Source organism: Pinus tabuliformis, chromosome 6, assembly GCF_031772625.1.
Source record: "Pinus tabuliformis cultivar Carrire ecotype Pingquan chromosome 6, CPIR1, whole genome shotgun sequence".
NCBI lineage: Eukaryota > Viridiplantae > Streptophyta > Pinopsida > Pinales > Pinaceae > Pinus > Pinus tabuliformis.
The window spans coordinates 382,546,653-382,571,779 of record NC_142292.1 but is presented as its reverse complement, the minus strand read 5'-3'; the positions used below and the strand labels follow the sequence as shown (position 1 = coordinate 382,571,779).

Genomic DNA, 25,127 nt, shown 5'->3' with positions numbered 1-25,127 from the left:
GTGCCAAGCACCGGTCTTAGCTACACCGGACTTCACAAAAACCTTTATTGTGGAATGTGATGCTTCAGGAAATGGAATTGGTGTTGTTTTAATGCAAAATGAAAGACCCATTGATTTTGAAAGTCGTCCAATCAAGGGAAAGTTTTTACACAAAACTATTTATGAGAAGGAAATGTTGGCAATACTCCATGCACTTAAGAAATGGCGACTCTACCTAATGGGAAGACACTTCAAGGTAAAAACGGATCATGATAGCCTTAAATACTTTTTAGAACAAAGATTATCCTCTGAAGAACAACAAAAGTGGGTTACAAAGATGTTGAGTTATGACTTTCAAATCATCTACAAAAAAGGGAAGCAAAATGTGGTGGCAAATGCACTCTCAAGAAAGGATGAGGATGTGGAAGCATTGTTGTGCGCCATTTCTATTATCCAACCAAATTGGATAAACGAAGCAAGGGAGGAATGGAAGAATGACGAAGAAGTGTGGGCACTTATTCGAAACTTACAAAAAGATTCCAGTACATCTGATACATTTAACTGGCAAAATGATTCTTTATGGTACAAAAATCGCTTATACCTCTATAAGAATTCCTAACTAAAACAAAAGATTCTTATGAAATTGCACACTTCTCCCTTAGGAGGGCACTCAGGATTTTTAAAAACTTACCACAGGGTTAAGAAGGAATTTTTTTGGGATAGCCTTAAATCGGATATTCAAAAATTTGTGGCGGAATGTTTGGTTTGCCAACAAAATAAAGTTGAAACAATTAAGACACCGAGTCTATTACAACCTTTATCCATTCCAAGCCAACGTTGGGAGGAGGTTTCAATGGATTTTATCACAGGTTTACCCAAGTCTGAGGGAAAGAGTGTCATCATGGTGGTAGTTGACAAACTTACCAATTATGCACACTTTTGTGCATTATCACATCCATTTAAAGCCAGTACAGTTTCTACTGCATTTATGGAAACAATTCAAAAGCTACATGGAAACCCAAAGATTATTGTAAGTGACAGAGATCCCATTTTCACTGGAAATTTTTGAACAAAATTATTTTATTGTCTTGGTACTTAGCTCATAGCTCATCTTATCATCCTCAATCTGATGGGCAAACTGAGATAGTAAACAAATGTTTGGAAGGATATCTTCGTTGCTTTGTATCTAATAAACAGAAACAATGGGTCAAATGGTTGCTTCTGGCTAAATGGTGGTATAACACTTCCGTCCATACAGCAACAAAAATGACCCCATTTATGACACTTTATGGATATCAGCCACCATCCATCACATCATATTTAAGAGAAAATTCTAAGGTTCAAGCAGTGGAACATCACATCGAACATCAACAACAAGTCCTCCAACTCTTAAAGGATAACCTCGTGTTGGCACAGAATAGAATGAAACAACAAGCAGATCAACATTGCAGCAAAAGAAGTTTTGATGTAGGTGATTGGGTATTCCTACGGCTACAACCATATAAGCAAATGTCCCTCAAGCAAGCTAAGAAGGATAATAAATTATCACCGAAGTATTATGGTCTGTACGAGGTGTTGCAAAAGATTGGTACTATGGCATACAAATTGGAGCTTCCTGCAGCTTCTCGATTGCACCCAGTTTTCCATGTTTCATGTTTAAAGAAGGTTATAGGCGACAAGCTCCCAGTTCAAACAATATTGCCAAAACTTGACGAGGAAGGAAAAATTATATTGGAACCGGAAGCAGTGACAGAAACAAGAACTCAACAGCTACGAAATCGATTAATTTCGGAGTATCTTATCAAGTGGAAGAACTTATCGGCTGAAGATTCCACATGGGAGGATGAGAATTTTATACAAAAGCATCCAGAACTACTCAAGCATTGAGGACAACACTTTTTTGAAGGAGAGGGGCATGTTGGGTCCCTAAAATACTAGTGATTAACCCATTACTATTGTAGTTGCATCCCTTATTAATATTGTTGTGCCCCTATTATCCCCATATTGTTATTACTGTGCCCCATAGAATCCCTCTATTGTTATTTTTGTGGCTTTATATTATTATTGTTAGGTCGGTTGGGTTATATTGTGACTCCTTAGACTCCTATATATAGAAAGGAGGTTTTGCCATTTGAATCATCCAAGAATTGTTCATTTATGTAATGTAAAGAAGGTTTCCCCCTCGAAGAGGCTGAATTCTAAGGCGTTGATCTATCTTTTCTATCTTTTCTTGAGCTGGTTTCATAACAAATAATAGGAAAGAAAAGAGAAACTAGAAGCTAGAGGGAGGCTTTAAGAGGAATTATAAAGGGAGGAACTCAATTGCAATTCATACTATTCTATCTCTCTCAATGACAATTGAAAAGAGCTCAAACGAGCCTCAAGAGTTTCAAGCGAGACTCAAGCTAATTTCAGTGGACTTCAGGTGCCACCCTAGTTAGCTCTTGCGGAAGATTACTCAGGTCTTCCATTTGTGTTTATTGCAGGTTGTTTGTCAAGTTTGTTGAAAGAGAAACCTCTTAATCTTAGGCTAGTCATTTCTTGAATTACATCAACAACTGAAGTGGTCGAATTGATTGTTTATCAGAGGTTCAGGAGGGCCAAATTCATCCCTCCTTGTTCATCGAATTCATCTTAAGGAAGACCGAGTTTAGCGTGTATTGTTGTTATCACTCTAGCGGTAGAATTTGTTATCACTCAAGAGTTCTCCTTAGTCGTGGAGGGAAACTCAAAAAGGAACATGGAGATAACCTCAAACCACTTTGGGATTGTAGGCTGGCCTTTCCAATCCGGAGAGGGGTCTCTCACCAATTTTGTTACCCTAGGTCACAATGGCAACATATCTACAATATACTCAGTGGCCAGACTTATTGTAAAAAGAGTACTAGGTTTGGTTGGGAAGAGGGAAGTATTACCATTGGGCATGGAGTCAGCTCATGAAATGAATGTTTGAAACACTAGAGATACGATGATCAGATATGATAGAGGCTAGACAAGTATTGGCTTCGTTGTTCAAATTGTAAAACTCAGGATGTAATAGAAGAATAGCAAATTAATCTCAAAATAATGGGCACCACACAGTGATTTTTGTAACCTTTAGATGGAAAAACGCTTGAAGCATTTGAATATTATGAGACCGAGCATTTAAACATGAATTCTAGTTCATTACAACTATATTCAAATACTGAAGATATGAGCATATGAGCAGCAAAAAGGAAAACAAACAACAAAAAACCAGTCACACATGAATCTTTGAAACCTTTCAAAATTCTACAAAGAGCAAACTATATTCATCTTCGAGAGTTTATAATATATACAAGTTTTTTTCCACAAAATTCCAACCCTGTTCTATTACAAATCATAAATATATACACAAATACAATTAACCAATTGTCTCTATCTTTTTGGAAAACAAAATCAAATAATAAATTAAAATAAAACTAAATCTTGAATTGATTGCAAAAAAGTCTCAAATGCTAGAGTTGATACTTGACCACAATTGTGCATTTTAATACTAAGCTGTCGCCTGAGGATGTGGATCTGCTTGCCATCTGTTGATTTGATGCCCAAGTCGAATTTGATGAGGTCGCCTTCAATTGTTGACTTGGCATTTTTATAGAAAACAAAATTTCGAAAAATCTGGAAAAATAGGCCTCAAAGATACAATCAAATATCTCAAACCATGATCGCTGTTAGAAAATTGAGGTAGGTTTTTGTTAATTGTGCATTTTAATACTAAGTTGTCGCCTGACGATGTGGATCTGATTGCCATCTGTTGATTTGATGCCCAAGTCGAATTTGATGAGGTCGCCTTCAGTTGTTGACTTGGCATTTTTATAGGAAACAAAATTTCGAAAAATCTGGAAAAATAGGCCTCAAAGATACAATCAAATATCTCAAACCATGATCGTTGTTAGAAAATTGAGGTAGGTTTTTGTTAATTGGTTCGTTCCCTCCAAAAACCTCTTTTGGTTTTCCAAAATTCATCTCCATATGTTCGGAAACTGTGTTTTAAAACAGTTACTAAAACAGGAAAAATCTTGTAGGCATTCGAAAACGATTTTGCAGCACTCATAAAAAATGAAAACTACAATGCTTCTGGTTACAAAACTTGGTGTGAACATTTTTTAATATTTGAAATGATCATTAATGAGCACAAACCTCAAAAAATCACTCTTCTCAAAAAATTTAATGTGCCTTACAACTCATAATTACTTAACTTGGCTTAACATAGTTTTCCCTTCATATGGCAAAGTAACTGGACAGGATAAATACAGAGTCAATTCCTGCAATCAATTTTGAATTTCCTGCGAATGTAAACAAGGTATTAACAGTTGGCTCCAATGGGGATGTTGTCCTCCCTACCAGGCAACAAATAACCGGTAGACCCTGTGTGCCCTATCCACTGGGCTGCTCCCAAAGCTCTACCTTGCTACTTGCAAACTGTGACCTGCTCTCTAACTGTGTCCAACCCTCAACTGAAACTGAACCAAAACAATTGAAAACCAAAACTGCTAAAAGGATGCTCTAGCTATGAGTTTATTTGCAAGCACTCCTACCTACCAAGCTAAACTATGAGTTGCTTAATCAAGTAGAATCAGAAACCAGTGCAACCATTCAAGCATCTTTTCCACTGGTTCAACTTCTTGCATGTCCTTGTTCATGCACACAAAGAAAACCCTACTTAATAGCAACTCATTTACAAACTTGAAAACAAATTCATTATTCACAAAATTTGAAATCTTAGCCTGCTTACTATCTCCAGACATGCTGCAAAAGGATCCTCGAAAGAAGGCAAATTGATCTCATAACAATGTAAAAGACTGTCACTTTGATGGGTAATCCCTTCAACTGCAAATTTGCTCCCATGCATCTCAACCATATGACTGACATAAAAATGATGAAAATTTTCATAAAACTGCTGCAATGGAATATTTTCTGATAAAGAAAATATCTCCGGTTGCTTTTGAAAATCAGCATCCTTATAATCATTATTTTCAAAATCCTCATAAATCAATAGATGCAAATCTGAACTAATAAAAAATTTCATATACAAAGCCACAAGATCATGAAAAACACGAAAATTTTCCTGTTGATCTATAATGTTGTCAGTTTGTTCTAAAAAGCCTATATGACTTTGCATCATCCCAACTTCCTCTGCTTCATCTATGATTTCAAATTTCTCTTTCAACAACTTGAATGAAGAAAAGCACAAAGGAAAAGAATCACCTTCAGCTAATTTATCTCTCTTTATGTTCAATGTTATAATTGTGATATGTAGGTTGAGTGCTTTGATTAGACTCCTGAAAATGAACATTTCTTAATGAAGGAAAAACAGTGGGTTGGCCATGAAAGTCATCATTGTTGATTTTTGGTAGCATCGGATGTGCTCTAGCCATGAAAATTGGTGGAGAGGCTAAAGCACATGAGATCTCCAAGACCCAAAAATCGTTTGGGGAAATTCCACCCGGATTGAGAGATATTAAAATAATTAATATTTTTAATGGGGTTCCTAAGTATAAACTTAAGAAAATTAAAACATTAATGTGTATTAATCTAATATGGGTGAGAAAGTTTTAAATAACGATGATCGAGCTAGATCTAATCTTAGTCGTTGATTAGGGACTTAATCTCGGTCGTTGAATCGTCAACCAGAAAAATATAATAGGAGGCTTGAGGTCAGTTGGAGACATACCAAGTTGATCAGTCAATTCGATTTTCTGAAGTAAGGGTTCGCTTAGAAATCGAGTTAGTGATCTATTGCGGCGAGAGGCAATTCGGCAGAAGGCCAAGAATACATAACAGAGAGGCAGAGAGTGCCGGAGAGACAGCGCAGAGGTAGCCTGTGCTGACAAAAAGGCAGGCAAAGCTAACGCAGAGGCTTGGAGGGCCAGCGCTGAGGACGCAACAAGCCGAGAAGTTAACGCAGGCAAACGCAAAGGCTAGCAAAGCTAACGCAGGGCAAAAAGAGTTGCGTTGTGGTGTTTTCGTGGGGCAGATTGAGAGTTGAGAAGCAGACGCAAAGCCATAGAGGGTGACGCAGTCCCTGGAGGGTGACGCAATTCAAAAAGAAGTTTGGAGCAGCTTTCGTAGTCCAGCTAAGGAACTATCGAAGTCACTATGGGGCTCATCATCCAGTAGTTGATCAGCCGGAATATTTTCTCCAGAGCAAGGTACTTCTGTCAAGGAAAATATCTAAAGGGTGAGCCATTTCTGGCACCCTAGTTGTATTCAGAAAACTGCATAATAATAAAACCCTCATATATGTTGCACCAGTTTTCCCGCATTAGGTTTTTTCGAGGACGATTATCCAAAAAAATAATGGTGTCCCTTGTGTTGTCTCAGTTTATTTCAGTTGTTGATCTATATATGTGTGAAGGTTACATTTGTGTTTATTTCGGTATTTATATTAATAAATAACTTGTTAATGGAAAGAACAAGTAGGAGAAAATAAAGCAGATAACGTAGTAGGGATTTTTTATGTACTAGAATCAGAGATTTTCACATGGTATCAGAGGGATTGCAGATCACAGCAGGACTGAAGACACCAGCAGAAATCTGAAAATTTGCAGCAGAAGCAGCTGTCCCGAGAGACAGCGTTGTTCCATAGCAAAAGCAGCAAGAGAGGAAGTGACGCAGAGCCTGCATCATCATTTCGAGCCAAGGGAAGGGCTAGCGCAGAGGCAGAGAGAGGCAAAAGAGGCTCACGAAGAGCCATGTCATCCTATTCAACTAGGTAGGATTGACGCAATTGGCCGAAGGGGGAAAATTTAGCCTTTGTCAGGATTGCGGAGAGCCTGAAAGGCTCAATTTCTTCAGTTGTCGGGGCTTGGGGAGCTGTGGGCAGATTGTGATTTGAGGAGCTGGTGGGACGTTGTTTCTATCGATACAGAACAGTGTCTAAGGAGACAGAACCAAGGTAGAGGGAATCACTACCTCAACGGATTTCTAGCCAAGGAATCCAGATCCGAGTTGCAGTTGCAAGGAGGATTGGAGAGGAGCAGTTCGATAGCTGGCCAGAGGATTTCCAGGAGGGAAATCAAGACTCAGAGGGATATTTCCAGGAGGGGAGTCGAGACTAAGAGGGAATCCAAATGAGGAGCTAAAAAGGCAGTGAACGGACTAAGAGATCAGGACAGTTTGGACGAGGCTTCCAACTTTGTCATCTGGAAGGCCAGGATCCTGGCAGTCCTGGATCGACATCGCATCAAGGACTATGCCTTGAAAGTAGTGGCTATCCCAGTTGACCCAGCTGAAAACGAGAAGTATGAGGATGCCCACGCGAGGGCAAAGTGCATAATACTTGATGAGGTCAAAGATCATGCCATACCACATATCGCTGAGAAGAACATAGAAAAGGAGATGTGGGACACTTTGACAACCTTATATCAGGGCTCTTCCGTGCAGTGGAAGATGCTATTACAGAATCAACTGCCATCATATCAAATGAAGAAGGGAGAGGAGATAGATCCCTTCCTCTTCCGATTGTAAGAAATTTGGGACCAGATTACTTCCATGGGGTCTACACTAGATCCAGAGTTTATGGTCAGGACTACTCTGAATGCAGTCTCTGAGCACTGGGAGACATTTGTCCAAAGCATCTTGGGCAAAGCGACTCTCCCCAGTTGGGAGGAGATGTGGGCAGGTCCTCGACAGGAAGAGATCGAGAGAATGACCAAGGCGGGGAGTAGTGGTGAGGGAGTTCGAGTCAAGAAAGAGGAGGAGGAGGATGCAGCTCTAACATATGTGGGATAGCAAGGGAAGAGGAAGAAAAAGGACATCTCTAAGGTCAAGTGCTTCCACTGTGGGGAGCTAGGACATTATGCATCTTAGTGCCCCAGGAAGAAAGGCAAGAGAGAAGCTTTTGATTCAAAGGCAGCTCCATCTAAGGCGGAGAAGGAGGTCGAGACTGATGACGATTGTGCCATGAGTACTCATGCACCTTTAGAGAAGAAGTGGGGAGACATAGAGTTGTAGTCAAGAGGACTACATACGAGGGCCAAAATCCTTGAGGTGCTCAAACTCTTGGATCACATCCGGCTACGGGAGCCCTTAACGATAGTAGCATGATGACAGGTGTCAGGTGGAGCATGGTGTGGTGGAGCAATGAGGCAAGGCTAGAGTGCAGAAATCTAAAGCAGCACAGCAGAGGTTGCAGCAGTGCAAGAGGCACAGAGGTGTTTGCAGCGGCGCAGTGGGAGCAGAGAGAGCACAGGATAGCAGCAGAGGCAGCTTCAGCATCACAAGGCTTCCAGACTGACTGGGATGTCAGTATTTTGGGAGAAGTCAGTTACCTACTTCTTGGTAACTGAGTTGCAATGCAGCAGTTAGCAATGGCAGTGCTAGGGGCAGCATGGGCAGCGTATTGAAAGGGCGTTGCTGGTACAGATGTAGCAGTAGCAGTGGCAGTGGCAGTGTCATGGGCAGCAGTACAGGAAGCAGCAGTGCAGTGGATGTGAGGCAGCAGGCCAAGCATCAACACAGGTACCGATGCGGAGGATCAGTGTGATGTTTCTATGGTGAAGCATTACTAGAGCACATTCCTCACTAAGAGGGAGTGTTGATTTTTTGTAGCATCGAATGTGCTCTAGCCATGAAAATTGGTGGAGAGGCTAAAGCACATGAGATCTCCAAGACCCAGAAATCGTTTGGGGAAATTCCACCCGAATGGAGAGATTTTAAAATAATTAATATTTTTAATGGGGTTCCTAGGTATAAACTTAGGAAAATTAAAATATTAATGTGTATTAATATAATATGGGCGAGAAAGTTCTAAATAACAAGCATCAAGCCAAATCTAATCTTAGTCGTTGATTAGGGACTTAATCTCGGTCGTTGAATCGTCAACAGGAAAAGTATAAGAGGAGGCTTTAGGGTCAGTTAGAGACACACCAAGTTGATCAGTCAATTTGATTTTCTAGGGCAGGGTTTGCTGAGAAATCGATTTAGTGATTTGTTGCAACGAGGGGCAGTTCAGCAGAAGTCCCATTATACATAGCAGAGAGGCAGAGAGAGTGTCGAAGAGACAGCATAGAGGCAGCCTGGGCTGACGCAGAGGCTTGGAGGGCCATTGTTGAGGACGCAGCAAGTCGAGAAGCTGTGGCGAGCAGACGCAGAGGCTAGCAAAGCTGACGCTGGGCAGAAAGAGTTGCGTTGTAGTGTTTTCGTGGGGCAGACTGAGAGCTGAGAGGCAGACATAGAGCCATAGAGGGTGACACAGTTCAGAAAGAAGTTTGGGGCAGCTTTCGTTGTCCAGCCAAGGAATTGTCTAAGTCACTATGGGGCTCATCATCCAGTCGCTGATCAGCCGGAATATTTGTCTCTAGAGCAAGGTACTTCTGCCAAGGAAAATCTCTGAAGGCTGAGCCATTTCTACCACCCTAGTTGTATTCAGAAAACTGCATAATAATAAAACCCTCATATTTGCTGCACCGGTTTCCCCACATTGGGTTTTTCAGGGGAGGATTGTCCAAAAAATAACGGTGTCCCTTGTGTTCTCTCAGTTTATTTCAGTTGTGTTGATTTGGGGTAGCATCGGATGTGCTCTAGCCATGAAAATTGGTGGAGAGGCTCAAGCACATGAGATCTCCAAGATCCATAAATGGTTTGGACAGATTCTAACCAATTTGGGAGATATTAAAATAATTAATATTTTTAATGGAGTTCCTAAGTCTAAACTTAGGAAAAATAAAATATTAATGGGTATTAACATAAAACTGGGTTAGAAGGGTCCAAAAGTCATGGATCAAGACAAATCTAATCTTAGTTGATTAGAGATTTAATCTCGGTCGTTGATGGACCAACGAGAAAAGTATAAGAAGAGGCTTGAGGGTCAATTGGAGGACACACTAAGGGAGATCAGTCAGTTCACTTTCTAGAGCGAGGTTAGCTAAAAAATTCGAACTAGTGGTCTGGAGAGCAGCAGGAGGCAGCAAGTATGGAACAGAGAATCGGGAGCAGCATCAGAAGACCAGCGCAGAGGTTGGAGAGGCAGAGGCAGCAACAGACTGCATAGTCACTGGAGGGCCTGCGTGGGTGACGCAGAGAGGCCCAATGCTGACGCAGAGTCTCTAGGAGCTACGCAGAGGTCATCCAGGTTGACACTGAGACTGGGAGAAGTGCTGGAGTATTTTTCTCTCTGTTGGGTAAGCCAGTTTGGCACCCTATTGTACTAAAGAGTTGTTGAATAATAAAAGCCTCCCTTGCTGCACCAGTTTTCCCACATTGGGCTTTTCCGGGGACTGTTGTCCAAAATATCTGTGTCGATGTGTTGATTCTTGTGCATGTGTTTGTTTCTGTATTATGGTGTGATATCTGCAGCAGAATTTATTTTAATGTTTATAGAAGGAATTTCATAAATAACTTATTTAAAGTAAATCAGTTGTTGCAGTGATAGAATTTTCAAAAGCTGCTGATTTGTATATGTGTGAAGGCTACATTTGTGTTTATTTTGGTATTTATATTAATAAATAACTTGTTAATGGAAAGAACAAGTAGGAGATAATAAACCAGATAATGCAATAGGGATTTCTGATGTATTAGATTCAGAAATTTTCACAATCATTATAGATAGATAAATCAAAAACACCTTGAATATCATTAGTAATAAAATTTGAGACAACAGCTTGCTCTTCAACACGTTGATTATTGTTCTCTGCAAAAACATCATTGTTGAGACTTGATATAATCAATCCTCTGCTCATAATGAAATGGATTAGGATTCAGATCAAGTCTCTCCTTAACACCCTCATTGTCTTGTTCATTTGCATCTATAACTTTATCCAAACTACTTTTTGGGAGTTTCTCACATGCATGAAGATTGTCATCTATTTCCTGAGCATCAATGAACATTTGCTACAAGGTCACAAACTTTCTATTCATGAGAAAGTAAGAAAAATCTGAATGAAAGATTGTTGCATAATGCAAAATGTTGATCCTTGGATTTCCTCTCGCCGCAAAATTTCAGAAAAAGATCACTCAGTTCCTCCCATGAACCGACTGATTCAAACTCTAAATGTCTGAACCAATCTTTATCATCCCCTTGTAATGATTGAGAAAATGCTCTCATGTACACATCATCATACTCAACTTCAAAAAGATTTGTGAAATGCTCAAAGGCTTGAATATGTTTTTCAGCTGTAAGATTCTCTCCATCAAACATAGGGAGGTATTTGTAATGTTTTGTAGGGAAGTCATGAAGGATATATGGTAATTTAAGAGGTCTATATCTCTCTTGAATCTTGGAAGGTATAGGATTGAGCACAGGGGGTGATATATCAGCTTTAGTATCATGAGAATTACAAAGTTGATCATGGACATCATATGGTACAAATGGAGGAATTTGTTCAGGATCAGTGACATATGAAAAAGGTACATCTCCAGCTTTCAAAGAAGGATATACAACTGTAGATCTATGGTGGTCATTTGAGTCTAGTAGGGAAACAATGAATATTTTGATATATATAGGAAATGACAAGAAATAATTGATGAAAAGAAAACCATCTCTTGGAAAAAATTCAAGTTTTGGTACCTGGTTCTTCCATATTGGCCTTTCATGTTTATGTCAAATGAGCTCATCCTCCAGTGGAGTCACTAGTGAATTCTTTCACAATGGAGTTGACAGGTGAAAGATGTATAGCTTAATGGTGTTTGGTCGTTGTTCACCGTCAATGGTCAGATCTGGATCTTTGTCATTCTCCCAGGGAAGATTTCACGTTCGTTCGTCGCCAAGATGTTATCACTCGAGAGTTCTCCTTAGTTGTGGAAGAAAACTCACTAAGGAACACAGAGGTAACCTCAAACCACTTTGGGATTAGAGGTTGGCCTTTCCAATCTAGAGAGGGATCTCTCACCAATTCTGTTACCCGGGTCACAATGGCAACAGATCTACAATCTACTCAGTAGCTAGACATATTGTAAAAAGAGTGCTAGGTTTAGTTGGGAAGAGGGAAGTATTACCATTGGGCATGGAGTCATCTCATTAAATGAATGTTTGCAACAATATAGATACTTTGATCAGATATGACAGAGTCAAGACAAGTATTTGCTTCATTGTTCAAATTGTAAAAATCAGGATGTAATAGAATAATATCAAATTGATCTCAAAAAACGGAGCACCACATAGTGATTTTTGTAACCTTTAGATTGAAAAACGCTTACAGCATTTGAATATTATGACACTGAGCATTCAAACATGAATTCTAGTTCATTACAACTATATTAAAATATTGAAGATATGAACATATGAGCAGCAAAAAAGAGAACAAGCACATAGAAGGAGGACAGACAAGAAACCAGCAACACATGAATCTCTGAAACCTTTCAAACTTCTGCAGAGAGCAAACTATATTGGCCTTGAAGAGTTTACAATATACACAAGGTTTTTTCAACAAAATTCCAACCCTGTTCTATTACAAATCATAAAATATATACACAAATACAATTAACCAATTCTCTCTAACTTTTTAGAAAACAAAATCAAATAATAAATTAAAATTAAATTAAATCTAGAATTGGTTGCAAAAAAGTCTCGAATGTTGGAGTTGATCCTTGACCACAATTGTTCATTTGAATACTAATGTTGCCTAAGGATGTGGATCTGATTGCCATTTGTTGATTTGATGCCCAAGTCGAATTTGATGAGGTGGCCTTTAACTGTTGACTTGGCATTTTTATAGGAAACAGAATTTCGAAAAATCTGGAAAAATAGGCCTCAAAGATACATTTGAATATCTCAAACCATGAGATATGTGTCAGAAAACTAAAGGAGGTTTTTGTTAACCAGTTCATTCCGTCCAAAAATTTCTTTTGGTTTTCCAAATTCATCTCCATCTATTCGGAAATTGCGTTTTAAAACAGTTACTAAAACAGGAAAAATCTTGTAGGCGCTGGAAAATGATTTTGCAGCGCCAGTAAAAAATGAAACTACAATGCTTTTGGTTACAAAACTTGGTGTGAACATTGTTTAATATTTGAAATGATCATTAATGACCACAAACCTCAAAAGATCGATCACTCTTCTCAAAAAATTTAATGTGCCTTATAGTTCATAGTTACTTAACCTGGCTTAACATAGTTTTCCCTTCATATAGCAAAGTAACTAGACTGAATAAAGACAAAGTCAATTCCTGCAATCAATTTTGAATTTCTTGAGAATGTAAACAAGGTGCTAACAGGATCCAGAGATTTGGTTGGTTCATTGGACATTGTTTCGTGATGAGTGGGATCAGGACAGAAGATGACCCAGCTCACACTTGGTTTGACATACGGGGGAGCATTGTGGCCTTTGTCGCATGGCAAGGATGGTTTTCCTTGTTGTTGCTACGGATCAGGATTAGTGTTGGATAGGTAGGTTGTGACATCGTGGAGATGCCTGGGCCATAAGCATTGGGACTCTATAGAAATTTTGCCATGAGGTCCCAGGAGAGGAGGATATAACTTGTGGATAATGGGCAGATAATCATGGTCAGAGTTGCACAGCGACAGCATGGTGACACCCTTTTTAGACTAGCATACGATCCAGGCACATGACATGGCAGTATAGCTTAAGCTACCCTTGGGGATGAGCTAATTTCTACAAGGGAAGATCATGCAGATTTTTCATTGGGCTTTAGTGATGCGCTGATGACATGGGGGAATTTGCTAGTATGGCAGGATGACCAACAAGAGGAGGCCAAGGGGAACACATGCAGACTAGGGTTCATCTCTACAGGGATTGGACTGCGTTTTTAGGAGTCTACTCCTTAAGTGCACGAGATCGTTTACTCGGGAGGGTAGCTTCTCGGGGTTCTGCTCAGGATTTTACATTGTCAGGTTGCTCCACATGTGCAAAGAGCTTCTGGCAACTTTATCTTGTGGGACAGCGAGTGGAGCGAAGGAGGCTTCCCACGTGTCAGGACAGTTTGGGACCATGGTGTCAAGGGGTTTATTCATACGATGATGGTGCCACATCGAGAAGTGGTTCAGTGGCGCATTTGGGACCCTGGAGCAGTAGCACATGGTGATATTGCTTGAGAACAAGCAATTTTCAGCAAGGAGGGCTATGATGTTCCCATTTTGTGCATGCAAAAATCACTTAGGAATTTTCCAAAATTATTGGATAATATTAAAAAAAGGAAATATTAATTTTGTAAGAGAAGGGAGAAATTATTATTTTGGAGAATGGAGGCAAAAAGGAAAATTATTATTTTACTAGAGAATGGCGGCAAATTAATATTTTATTGTGGAGGCAAATTACTATTTTATTCAAAATGGCGGCAAAAGTCTCCTAGTGGAAAACGGCCCCACCAATAAAATAATAGGAAAAAAAGGAGGATCTAGAAGCTAGATGGAGGCTCCAAGAGGAATTATAAAGGGAGGAGGAACTCAATTGCAATTCATTCTATTCTATCTCATTGACAATTGAAAAGAGCTCAAGCGAGCCTCAAGAGTTTCAAGCAAAACTCAAGCTAATTTCGGTGGACTTTGAGTACCACCCTAATTAGCTATTGGGGAAGATCACTCAGGTCCTCCATTTGTGTTTATTGCAGGTGGTGAGGCGAGTTTGCTGAAGGAGAAACCTCTTAATCTCAGACCAGTCATTTCCTGAATTACATCAACAATTGAGGTGGTCAAATTGTTTGTTTATCAGGGGGTCAAGAGAGCTGAATTCATCCCTCCTCCTTGCTGGTCGAATTTATCTTATGGAGGACCGAGTTTAGCGTGTATTGCTGGCTGATATACATTTCCAGATTTGGGAGCGGAGCTGAAGAGCAATTTTTAGTGGCTGATCTTGCTAGTCTGAGGCCATGTTTCTACTCTCAAGGAGGGCCGAGAGCTTCATGCTAATTTCCACTCCAAAGGAAGAACTAAACATCAAGTTTCTCCACAAATTTCCAGGGGTAATTGAGGCCAGCAAATTCTCTCCTTAGGAGGGCTGAATCATTCATTAAAAAGGAGGCCGATTTCTCACATGGTACCAGCACATAAAGAAAATCCATGAGAGCCGAGTGGTTGATTGCTTAGGAACTGTGGTATACCCTTCAGATAAGGAGGGCCGAATGCTCTTGGGTTGACTATCATTCAGTTCCAGAATTGAAGATCCTCATTTGGGCTTAATTTACAGACCTGTAGCAGCTTGTTCCAGTGTACTTAAGAGGAATATCAGACCTGTAGCAGCTGGTATTAAGGGGCTGAATTGTCAAATCTGATTTCTTCATCAATGTGGAGCGCTTCCCAGGTGTTATCTTGTAGTGGCCTTGTAATTTTCTGAATATTGTTATTAACGAAAGAATCAGATTTTGCCTCTGATTTTGGTGGTAGTTCTTTATGAGTTTGTTATCAAATTGTTGATGAAAAACACTATACTGTCTATTGAAAATAATTCCCAAATGTGCACTTGATGATCACACCACTTCCGGTTGGTTAATGATATACTTGATCATGGAAATCAAGCCATTTTCTGAGTTTGCATGACATATCAGTTGCTGGTCTAAAGTTGGTTATTCTCTATATATGCCCTTGTGTGTTTACACTACATGAAGAAAAATTAAACTACACCTACAGCAGTATGCTTGTGATGTGTTTGACAAAATTCTCACACTGAAAGGGAACCTTAAAACTCAGAAATTTTATTGGTCATTTAAGATATTTCCTATTGGGAATATCACATCTATATATATATATATATATATAAAACTTTGTATATTTGTGTATAATAGTTTGGATTCATATGGATGCACATGAATATATATGGGTTTTTTTTTCAAAATTTGCATACTTATGCATTTTTTTGTCGACCAGTTTTTAGTCCTATTTTTTTCCAGTTCTGTTCTGGTTCCCAGTTTGGGGTCAAGCAGTTAATGACCAGTGTGGTTCAGTTAACAATTGTTCAGACTTTGCTGCAACAGAGACCTCCAGCATTAAAACCCACTTCAATAGTACGGCACAAAAACCAAAGCCAAAGGCACCTCACCAATTACAAAAATGGCATGAGGACATGAGAGAATAATTCTTCTGGGGACGTGTCAACAATGTGGACAAGAGCGAATTCTGAATAATGAGAAATTTCACCCACAAGGGAAATTCCGAAGTAACAAACAAATCTCAATAAAATGCTCTTTGCTAGAAGACCACAATACACAAATGCATGCACTGGCCAACACCAACAATGACAACATGTGAAGTAAAGTATGAAACACTTTATACCATGAAACAACAATTGGGAGCACTAAAAATAATGTTCCCTTTTCACACTGGGACACTTTTCCCAACTTCAAAAGACTAACCGGACAAACTAGTCAATGAATTCAAAATCATGCAACACAACTATGACACAACTGGTTTGTCTGTTTGTATAACTTGATGCTGTGAAAGGTACTTCAGGAACAACAAAAGAAGTCAAAATAGCTTCAAATGCTGGTAAGTTCAGTCATAAAAAAAAAACAGAGGTGGAAAGGAAAGCATTGCATAAGGGTAGCACTAGAAGGAAATTAATCATGTAACTCCATCAAAATAGAAAAGGGGGCAAATCAGTGGATCAAACAAGGACACCAACATTACAGAATGAGAAAGCATTTGAATTTTGAAAAATGAGGGAAATAGCATTTTGCCCTCCGTTCCACTAAATGTAGAAGTACAGACACCTAGTGCAAAGAAATATCCCATAATTATCAAAATAACAATAAAAATAAATATTTGGAGATTTACACAAAAAAAATATTGCACACGTGAAGAAAAACGCACATTATTCTATTTAAACCAAAAAATGCAGATTTATTGCCCTACTTGTAACAAAATCCAGACATGAAAACAAATATTAAAGAAATAGAATTAAAGTCATAGGAGCACATGACATACATCTCCTGCAGTGCTGGATTGGATACTTGTATCTTGTGCAGATATTTGTTGATCCATATTGCATCCATTACTAAGAGAAATGGCAGCAACCCTGTCACTTGCACTACAACTATCTACATTATCCCCATGATCTGAAACCTCTGCACAATCACCATTAACATCTACAGAAATGGTTTTCAGATGACTAGCGTTTTCACCACCAGGCAGAGGCTCCTGGGAAATTGATTCTTGGGTCTCAAGACGACTAGCTTTTTCACCACCAAGCACAGTTTCCTGGGAAAATGATTCTCCTTCTGCATCATCTTCAATATCTGAACTTGGGGCATCATTACTATCTGCCTTCCCAAAAACAAACTGAAAGAAATTCCATTATAATTAGAAATCTATAAGCAAAACATATATCCTGTTATTGTCTATCACAAAATTCCAACATAGGAAAAAAGAAAAGACAAGAATGAAGAACAGAAGATGGAAGGAAGACAAATTAAGTAATATTTTATTTTTCCATCCACCCACTATAGAGTTCACCAAAAAGCAGCTATAGAATATGACTAAGAGATATAAACCTTAATGAGATCCAATAAGCAGTGGATATATTACCTTTTCCAAATCATCCTGATTCTGTTCTGTGAACCCACTTGCAGCAAGTGCCTTATCCAAGGAATCAGCTGATTTAGCAATTGCTTCAAAGCATGGCCTTCTATCATCATCTGAATCTGAATCTGATTCTTCTAGTACGTCTGACCCCTCAGCAGCAGAGGTGGCAAACCTGAAAGAAAGCAGAATAGCAATAGTTTTGATGGTCAACATATATCAGATTTCTAGTGAAACCAACACAAATAGATAGTCATATACCCTATGTCACCCACCAAATTTTCTGAGAAAATATGTTTAATCAAAATTCTGCAATAAAATATGTTCCATAATAAAATGCAAAGAAATATGTTCAATGATAAAATGCAAAAAAAAAGTGTCTCTACTAATGAGGCGATGAAGAAAAGAAAATTCAGTAAAAAGTGCATGAACTTGACTGCCCATATGAAAATGATGTGGGTGGTGTGTTATTTATCTCCCTTGTACCATACCACCATAACTTCATAATACATATATGTGTAGAACGACAAGCAATTAGTACACGATGGAACCTAAAATCTATGTGCAATCAATGGTTGTGTATTATACTAGGGAACCTCAAGTGAGAAGACGAATCATGCCCAACACCAAAACTTCTATGTGGACACTGACACACATAGTCAGTGTCACTTTATGTTGCTCAAAATAGGTAAACAGGAAACAGTTTTGAAATAGGTATGGCTTTCAGAAATGGCTATTCGAAAATTCCAAGAAGTGACAGAATTAAAAAGCACAAATAGTAATATAAATTTAAAATTTCCAAAAACCAAAAAATAGCTTTTGCAAAAAACAAGAATAATCTAGAAAAGTATACGCTGGAGTACATGTATTTAATTATTTAAACACAGCCAATTAGAGCATAAATGACAATATGAGTACAGAAAATAGAATTTGTCCTAATATATTAGGCAAGTGACAAGTTATTATCAAAATATAACACACAAGAACAGAGCCTAACCCATGCAATAGAAGAAAACCTTAGTTACACAGGAACCGTTCCTGACATGTAGGGAACCCATTCCAGCCGTTCCTGTGTTCCCGGGAGCTTTGGAACAGGAGCAAAACGTTCCATTTTCCTGCGGAACGGCAACAGGAGCCCAGGCACATTTCTGGCACGTGGAAGACTTTGAACAGGGAACATGGGAGCGTCCTTTTTGTCATAGACAGTTGAATGATATGAGGCATATTGAGCTCCGGTGCAGTATGTCTTGAGTGAAAGCAGTGATGAAGTTGAGATCAACGATTCTGATTTTGTAGAAGATGATGATTAAAGTGGGAAAGCTGCTCAATGCACAATGTACAGATTTACTTAGTATTCATGTTATTCTGATTTTCAATATAGTTGTATCTAAATATGGCATGTATGCTTATGCAGGTTCTTTGGAAGGCATAAGCAGCTTTCTATCAAACTTCAAAAATGCTATTCTCTTGCATCAATGAAATTTGATACAAACTGGAATTGTTTTCGCAATCTTTTGTTTTCTTTGGGTCATATTCCTTTCATTCTGCCTTCTGTAATATATATTGCTGAAGAGGAAGAACTTGATCATATTTGTTTTCTGCCGCTCTCCAATCTCGATCCATAAGTGAGCATACCTTTGATTGCATCTTCTTTACTTTCTGTCGTCCGTAATTCATATTGGTTAAGAGTAAGAACTTGATGACATATGTTTTCTGCTGCTCTCCAATCTTGATAAATACGTTGGCATACTGCTGATTGAATTTTGAATATTTTAAAACTGGGAAGCATATGTTAAATAATTCATCCCACTAGATACCATATTATTTTTAATTCTTTAAGGTTGATTAATGGAATGGATTGGTCATCTCCCTCTTTTTATCCCATTAAAAATGATTTTACATATTAGACACTTTCAGGCTTATTGCGATCTTGTTAAGTTGTATTGCTATGTTATTTTGGCTAGTGTTTTGCTTCTAAGAATCCATTCTTATCCTTAGCTGTACTGTAATTACTGTTAAAAAGTTTAAAAAGTATAAGAATTTTAAATTATAAAATTAATTATTTTTATATTTTTTATTTTTTATTATATAATATTGCCGCTCCCGATCAGCCATTTCCTGTAAATTTTGGAGAAACTTCTAGCCATTCCCGACACCCGTACCCAAGTTCCCAACGTTTCCCCGTTCCAGAAATTCGTGCAACATAGAAGAAAACATTATCATAGACCTGATAGCCAGTGGTCTCATAGGTTGTATGTTGAAACTTGAGATGTCTATGGCATTGCTGCAAGCTCAATACCCTGACTATTTTCAAGAAGCAAACGGGCCTTCATAAATGGAAGAGCCTTGGTACACCTCCATACATAAATTGAGCATCCACTCGATGCACCTCCTGCTCCCTTGGCTGACAATTCAGCGACATGGACCCAAAAAGGGTAGTCACCTCATGCGGCAATATTTTCACAAAGAGATGAAGCTACTCCATGGACACTTCTTGTGCTGATAAATCTATATAAGCAATAGAACTCTCCAAACAAGCAAGAAAGTGGCTGAGAACTCCTCAAAGTTTCAAACTACACTCTTTTCACTCCAAGTTCTGTTGTGCCAAGAAGAGACTGGCCAAACACTCCTCAAACTACATTCTTTGCACTAAAAGCTCTGCTTCACCTGCTGGAAAATGGCTAGGATCTCCTCAAACTGCACTCCAAACAGACCAATGATACAACATGAAAAAGAGTGACTACCTTGCTCTTTCTATAGAAAGAAGTGCAAGTTAGAATGCAGGCAACCTGTAATCGCCCATAATGTTGAGGAACCTCAAGCAAGAAAATGAAGCATGCCCAATACCAAACCTTCAATGCAACCAAGGACATACCATATGCTGAACACCACGTGATGCACATCGCTATTATCCCCGTGCAAAAGCCACACATGGTCTTGGCTCACCAATGTGTATGACTTGATATGTCCAACATCATTTGCACTTATAAGTGAAAAATGGTGGAGAACTGGATCTTACTATAATCCAATCAATATATATTTCATAACATTCTGGCCTACAAGCACAGTAACTCACTAAAAGGTACAATACCTAAGTGTACATAATCAACAATATTAAAAAATGATATCAGAAGGTAGTACTACTACAAACTTATAACGAACTTGTAAGGCCAGCTGAAGACGCAGATCAATATAACCAATAAGATAATAAGATTTAAATATGCATGCCTAGATAAGATAAGATAATTTTATTAATGTCCAACAAGTGACCATAATTAGGTCAGCAGGACTGCTAGGCCAATGTTGCACGAAGCGGGGACGTTTTTTGGAAGCGGGGACATGAAGCGTCATTTCCCTAAAATCTAGGAAGTGAAGCATTGAATATATATATTTTTTCATTTATATTAAAAAAAACATCCAAAATACCAAATTAATTGTAGAAGACATGAAAACATGCATATTTTTACATATATCAAGATGGGTATGGCATCCATGATTCCATTGTACATCAATGATTAATAATTCAAGCATCAACCATCTAGATTCTAACAATTGCAAACATACATCAAATTTTTAAGCACATCATAAAACATAAAACATTTAGAAGATAAAATCATCAAACATCCAATAACTTATCCAGCAAGTGAGCAACTGTCAACATGAGTCACGTCCAAAATTCAAATAATAATGTTTACAAAATAGGCCACTTGGCCACCACCAAGACTCAAGTACACACTGAACTAGGAAGAGTAAGACAAAAAAGTTCAAATTCGCAACAAAACTACAAGTCTAATCTATGACAAAAGTAGTAAACTGTGAATATATCTACTAATCTCTCTTCCTTCCACAACGAACGGGACGTGAGCCTCCACGTGGTGGCAATGAAGAAGATGGTGAAGATGGTGGCTATGGAAGTTGCGGCAGTGGAACTAATGAAGATGAAGCCCCTGTTGTTGGTTTTGAAGCAAGGTTACTTGGGAGCGGGAGTCGGAGCGGGAGCAACATTTTCAAAAGCTCCCAGTTTGGGAGTGAATTGGGGAGCGAATTTTTATATAATACATTTTTTTTTATATTTTGATGCATATATGTCAACAAAAGCATGTAGAATGATGAATTAAATATAAAAAAACATAAAAACATAGATTCAACCATATAACATCAATCATCTAGAAGTTATAATCTTAATCAACCACGTCCACAAGTTAGTAACATACAACATATTGAGTCTCATGATTCATCAATGTTAAAGTTTCAAGATTTCAAAATTCAATATATAACATTTATCACCATTGATCACCAAAGTTGTACTTGTAAGCTAAGTGTAACCATTACAACAAAGAATATCTAACATGAACTGAAATGAAATGAAATGAAACAACTTTCAACTTTCACGAAGCATCATATTCATAATTCATTACCAATGAGTTATAATTGCCAACTTCAAACTTTAAACTTAAATTATCATATATTGTTTACAAAAAATATCATAATAAAAATGAAAGAATCAACAGTTATTAAAACTACTAGAAACTAGAAAAGACAAGTAAATCTATTATCTACAGCTTCCTCTTGCCACGAGAAATGTCTAATTTCTTAGCAGGTCGTGGTGGTTTCTTGGAGTCTCCTCCCGCACAGTCGCACGACCAAAACCAAAAGGCACATGCCCCCCACGTGAGGATGTAGATGGAGTCAACGGCAGCAAAGGAAAAGATGTTGGAACTCGAGCACTCGCACTGTTATTGCATGGTGGGGGTGGCATGGTTGTTGTTGCTTCATCATCATCTCTCATAAGTTTTGCTTCCAATTCTTCAAGATGTATAGTGCCATCCTCCAAATTATCATCCTCTGGTTGGTTGTCCCAAATTTTATATGTTGGATCCTCATAAGCCCGATCACAATAATGACTCAACAACCTCAAGTTGTAGTGCACATAAACCAAGCTTTCTACCCGGTTTTCATTGAGTCTGTTTCCTCTCACATTATGTATGAAAGCTGTAAGTGCTCCAACACCTCTCAGCAGAAGAAGTATTTACAACCTATGAGAGAACTTTTTTAGCCAATTTAGCCAAAAGTCCCATGCCGCCATATGCTTCCCACCATGTGAGAGCATCAAATCTGTCTTTATCTTCCATTGCATGCAAAGAACCAAACAAACCAGTGCAACTGAAGTATCTGCCTAATTCAAGACGCAGATTAGCACACTTCTCCTTGTCACGTACCAACTTGTCTAATGCTTCCATATATCCTTTAGATACTTCTGGATCTGTATGGGGTTTGATCTTAACCCCACCCCCAAGTGCAGGTTGGCCCAACCAGGATGGAGAAGAGTATTTTGGCATAAGGATATACTCCAAGGCATGTAGTGGAACATTAAGTTCATTCCACCATGTACACACACAATTGTGAATCAAAGTATACAAGTTGCGATCATCTTCCTGAACAATATCTTTTATTTGCCCCAACATGGTATCCATCTTTTCATACACCTCCCCAATCACTAGTTTATTTGTATCTGCAAAACGAATCATGCTATAAATGGGCTTTGTGAATTGCAATATCTTGCCTCACATGTGCCCAAAACATACCATCAAGAGTGGTCTCCTCCACTTGTTCAAAATCTTCCTTGTCAGTTGCATTTGTAGCCCTGTCCTTTAATACCTGCCAGTGTGGACTTGATACCATGCTAGCCAATGACTCTCTTGTTGGAAATACTGAGAGAGGGTTGAACCAGTATTTCTTAGCAATTAGCACTTTTTGATCTTTTTTCAGAGCATTAGTTAATCTTCAGTTATTATTATTGTTCTTCTTCAAATGATCATAAACAATAATCAACAGTAGACAACACCATACAACAATGCAGAAAGATAAAACAGAGGACACAAATATTTTTAGGTGGAAAACCCCCTTTGGGTCAAAAACCACCGAACGCTTCTTTAGTAATTGTCTTCTCCCAGTTAAAAGAAAATTGATTACATCAAGATTTCAGCTACAACTGAGGGAGGCATCAACCCCCTAATTCACAAGCCACAACCTGTAGGATGCTACTAAACCCTAATATCCTATTGCAACCAGAAGGACACCCCAACGCCCTGTAGATCAGGCCACAACCTGATGAGTGCCCCAACACTTTGTTTACCAGCTGCTGTCGAAAAGGATGCTTCGTTGCCCTGTTAGTTTATCAGCCACAACTGAATGGATGCCACAACGCCCTATGCAAGCCACAACTTGCCCTAGCACCACCCTGCCACCCTGAAGTGTTCTCAAGCCACAACCTGAAGGTGACTCCAATCACCTGCCTTGACGAGCCAGAAGACCATGTTTCACAATTTTCAGACTAGATCCCCCTATGCTCTGAATCAATACTAGAATGTTATAAAGAAGATATTGTTGCTGTGTATACCCTATCAAGTCCTGGTAGCCACTAACCACTGTACAATATTGATCACTGCATAATGTTGCTCAATTGATCACTGCACATCAAACCCTGACTATCAACGTTGCCAAATCAACTGACAACTGCACAAGCTAACCACTGCTCATCACTATATAACCTGCAACCACTGACCACTGCACATCACTGCATGTCACTACTCACATAGGCCACTACACATCACTACTGAACCACTCACATAGATGAGCGTTCATGAGCTCACAAAACTGACTACCAACATCACTGTCCCAAACTGCCTGTACTACTGCATGTGAAGAGTGATGATAGCTCAAACCAAGGTGCCTTAGGTCATCCCTATGACCTTCTTGCAAAGCTCTCAAATTTGGCCCAAGGAGGGCTATCAGCATATGTCTTTTCACTTCTATTGTTGATCCCAAATTAAATATCGCTATTCATATCCCATGCCAATAAGTTGTACAACAAGGTTATTAACACTTGTCAAGAGTCATGTCTATGTGTCAAGTCAATTCACTACAGGTATATAAGTCTTATGTCAAAATAGGTTCACTGTAGTCTATATGTCAAGTCTAATAGGTCAAGCTTGAATGTTGTATGTCATAGATTAATCAATTCAAATCACTGCTAAGTGTCTCATTAAATGAGGTCATAATATTGTTGTCAAGTTATAAGGTACATAGTCATATCATCAAGTCTTTATGTGAAAAGTTAGGTCATGGACAAGTCTATCACAGTCAAATCAATGTGTCAAATAAGGTCATTAACATTGTCATATTGTCAAATTTGTCAAGTCAACATATACATGACTATTATCTCAACTTTCAATACATTACAGTGAATGTCATTTTGTTAAGCAAGGCATCGTTCCATTGGTCGACTCCTTATACAACAAGTTTCCAACTATTGTTGTTACTATTCATCTATGTCATATGCTGTCAACTTCATTCAACTATTCTTGTCATATCAAGTCACGTTATGTCAAGCCATGTCACTATTTCAAAGTCATAGTCAAAATAAATCAAGGTTTGTCAAGAACGCTGCCATAGTTAACTTATTAAGTTAAAATCAAGTCAAATCATGTTGTTGTTTTAAGGTCATGTCATTGTTTCATTATTACACTAAATCAGTCACCATATGTCAAAGAAGGATGTCCTAAGTTCAACAAGGTAAATGATTGGCTTAGTGCATTTGATACGGATACTCAAATGATGAACCCCTTACTACAATTGTCTTATGGTTAGAAACAATGTCATATATTGACAAGAGGACCAGTGTCTTCACACGTTACCTTGAGGTCTATATATCAATA

The 25,127-nt window shown here is 38.6% G+C and overlaps 1 protein-coding gene across 2 annotated transcripts in view; it reads right to left on the bottom strand.

Moving 5' to 3' along the window:
- The window catches only part of LOC149258917 (serine/threonine-protein kinase rio2-like), a 233,179-nt gene that overhangs the window by 42,605 nt on the left and 165,447 nt on the right, over positions 1 to 25,127 (bottom strand). For both annotated transcript variants that reach the window (XM_089416735.1, XM_089416745.1), the window contains 2 exons: positions 17,416 to 17,584; positions 16,816 to 17,169 (listed from right to left, as the gene is read on the bottom strand). In XM_089416735.1, the coding sequence (XP_089272861.1) occupies positions 16,816 to 17,169; positions 17,416 to 17,584 (523 nt within the window). The remainder of the gene's footprint in view (positions 1 to 16,815; positions 17,170 to 17,415; positions 17,585 to 25,127) is intronic.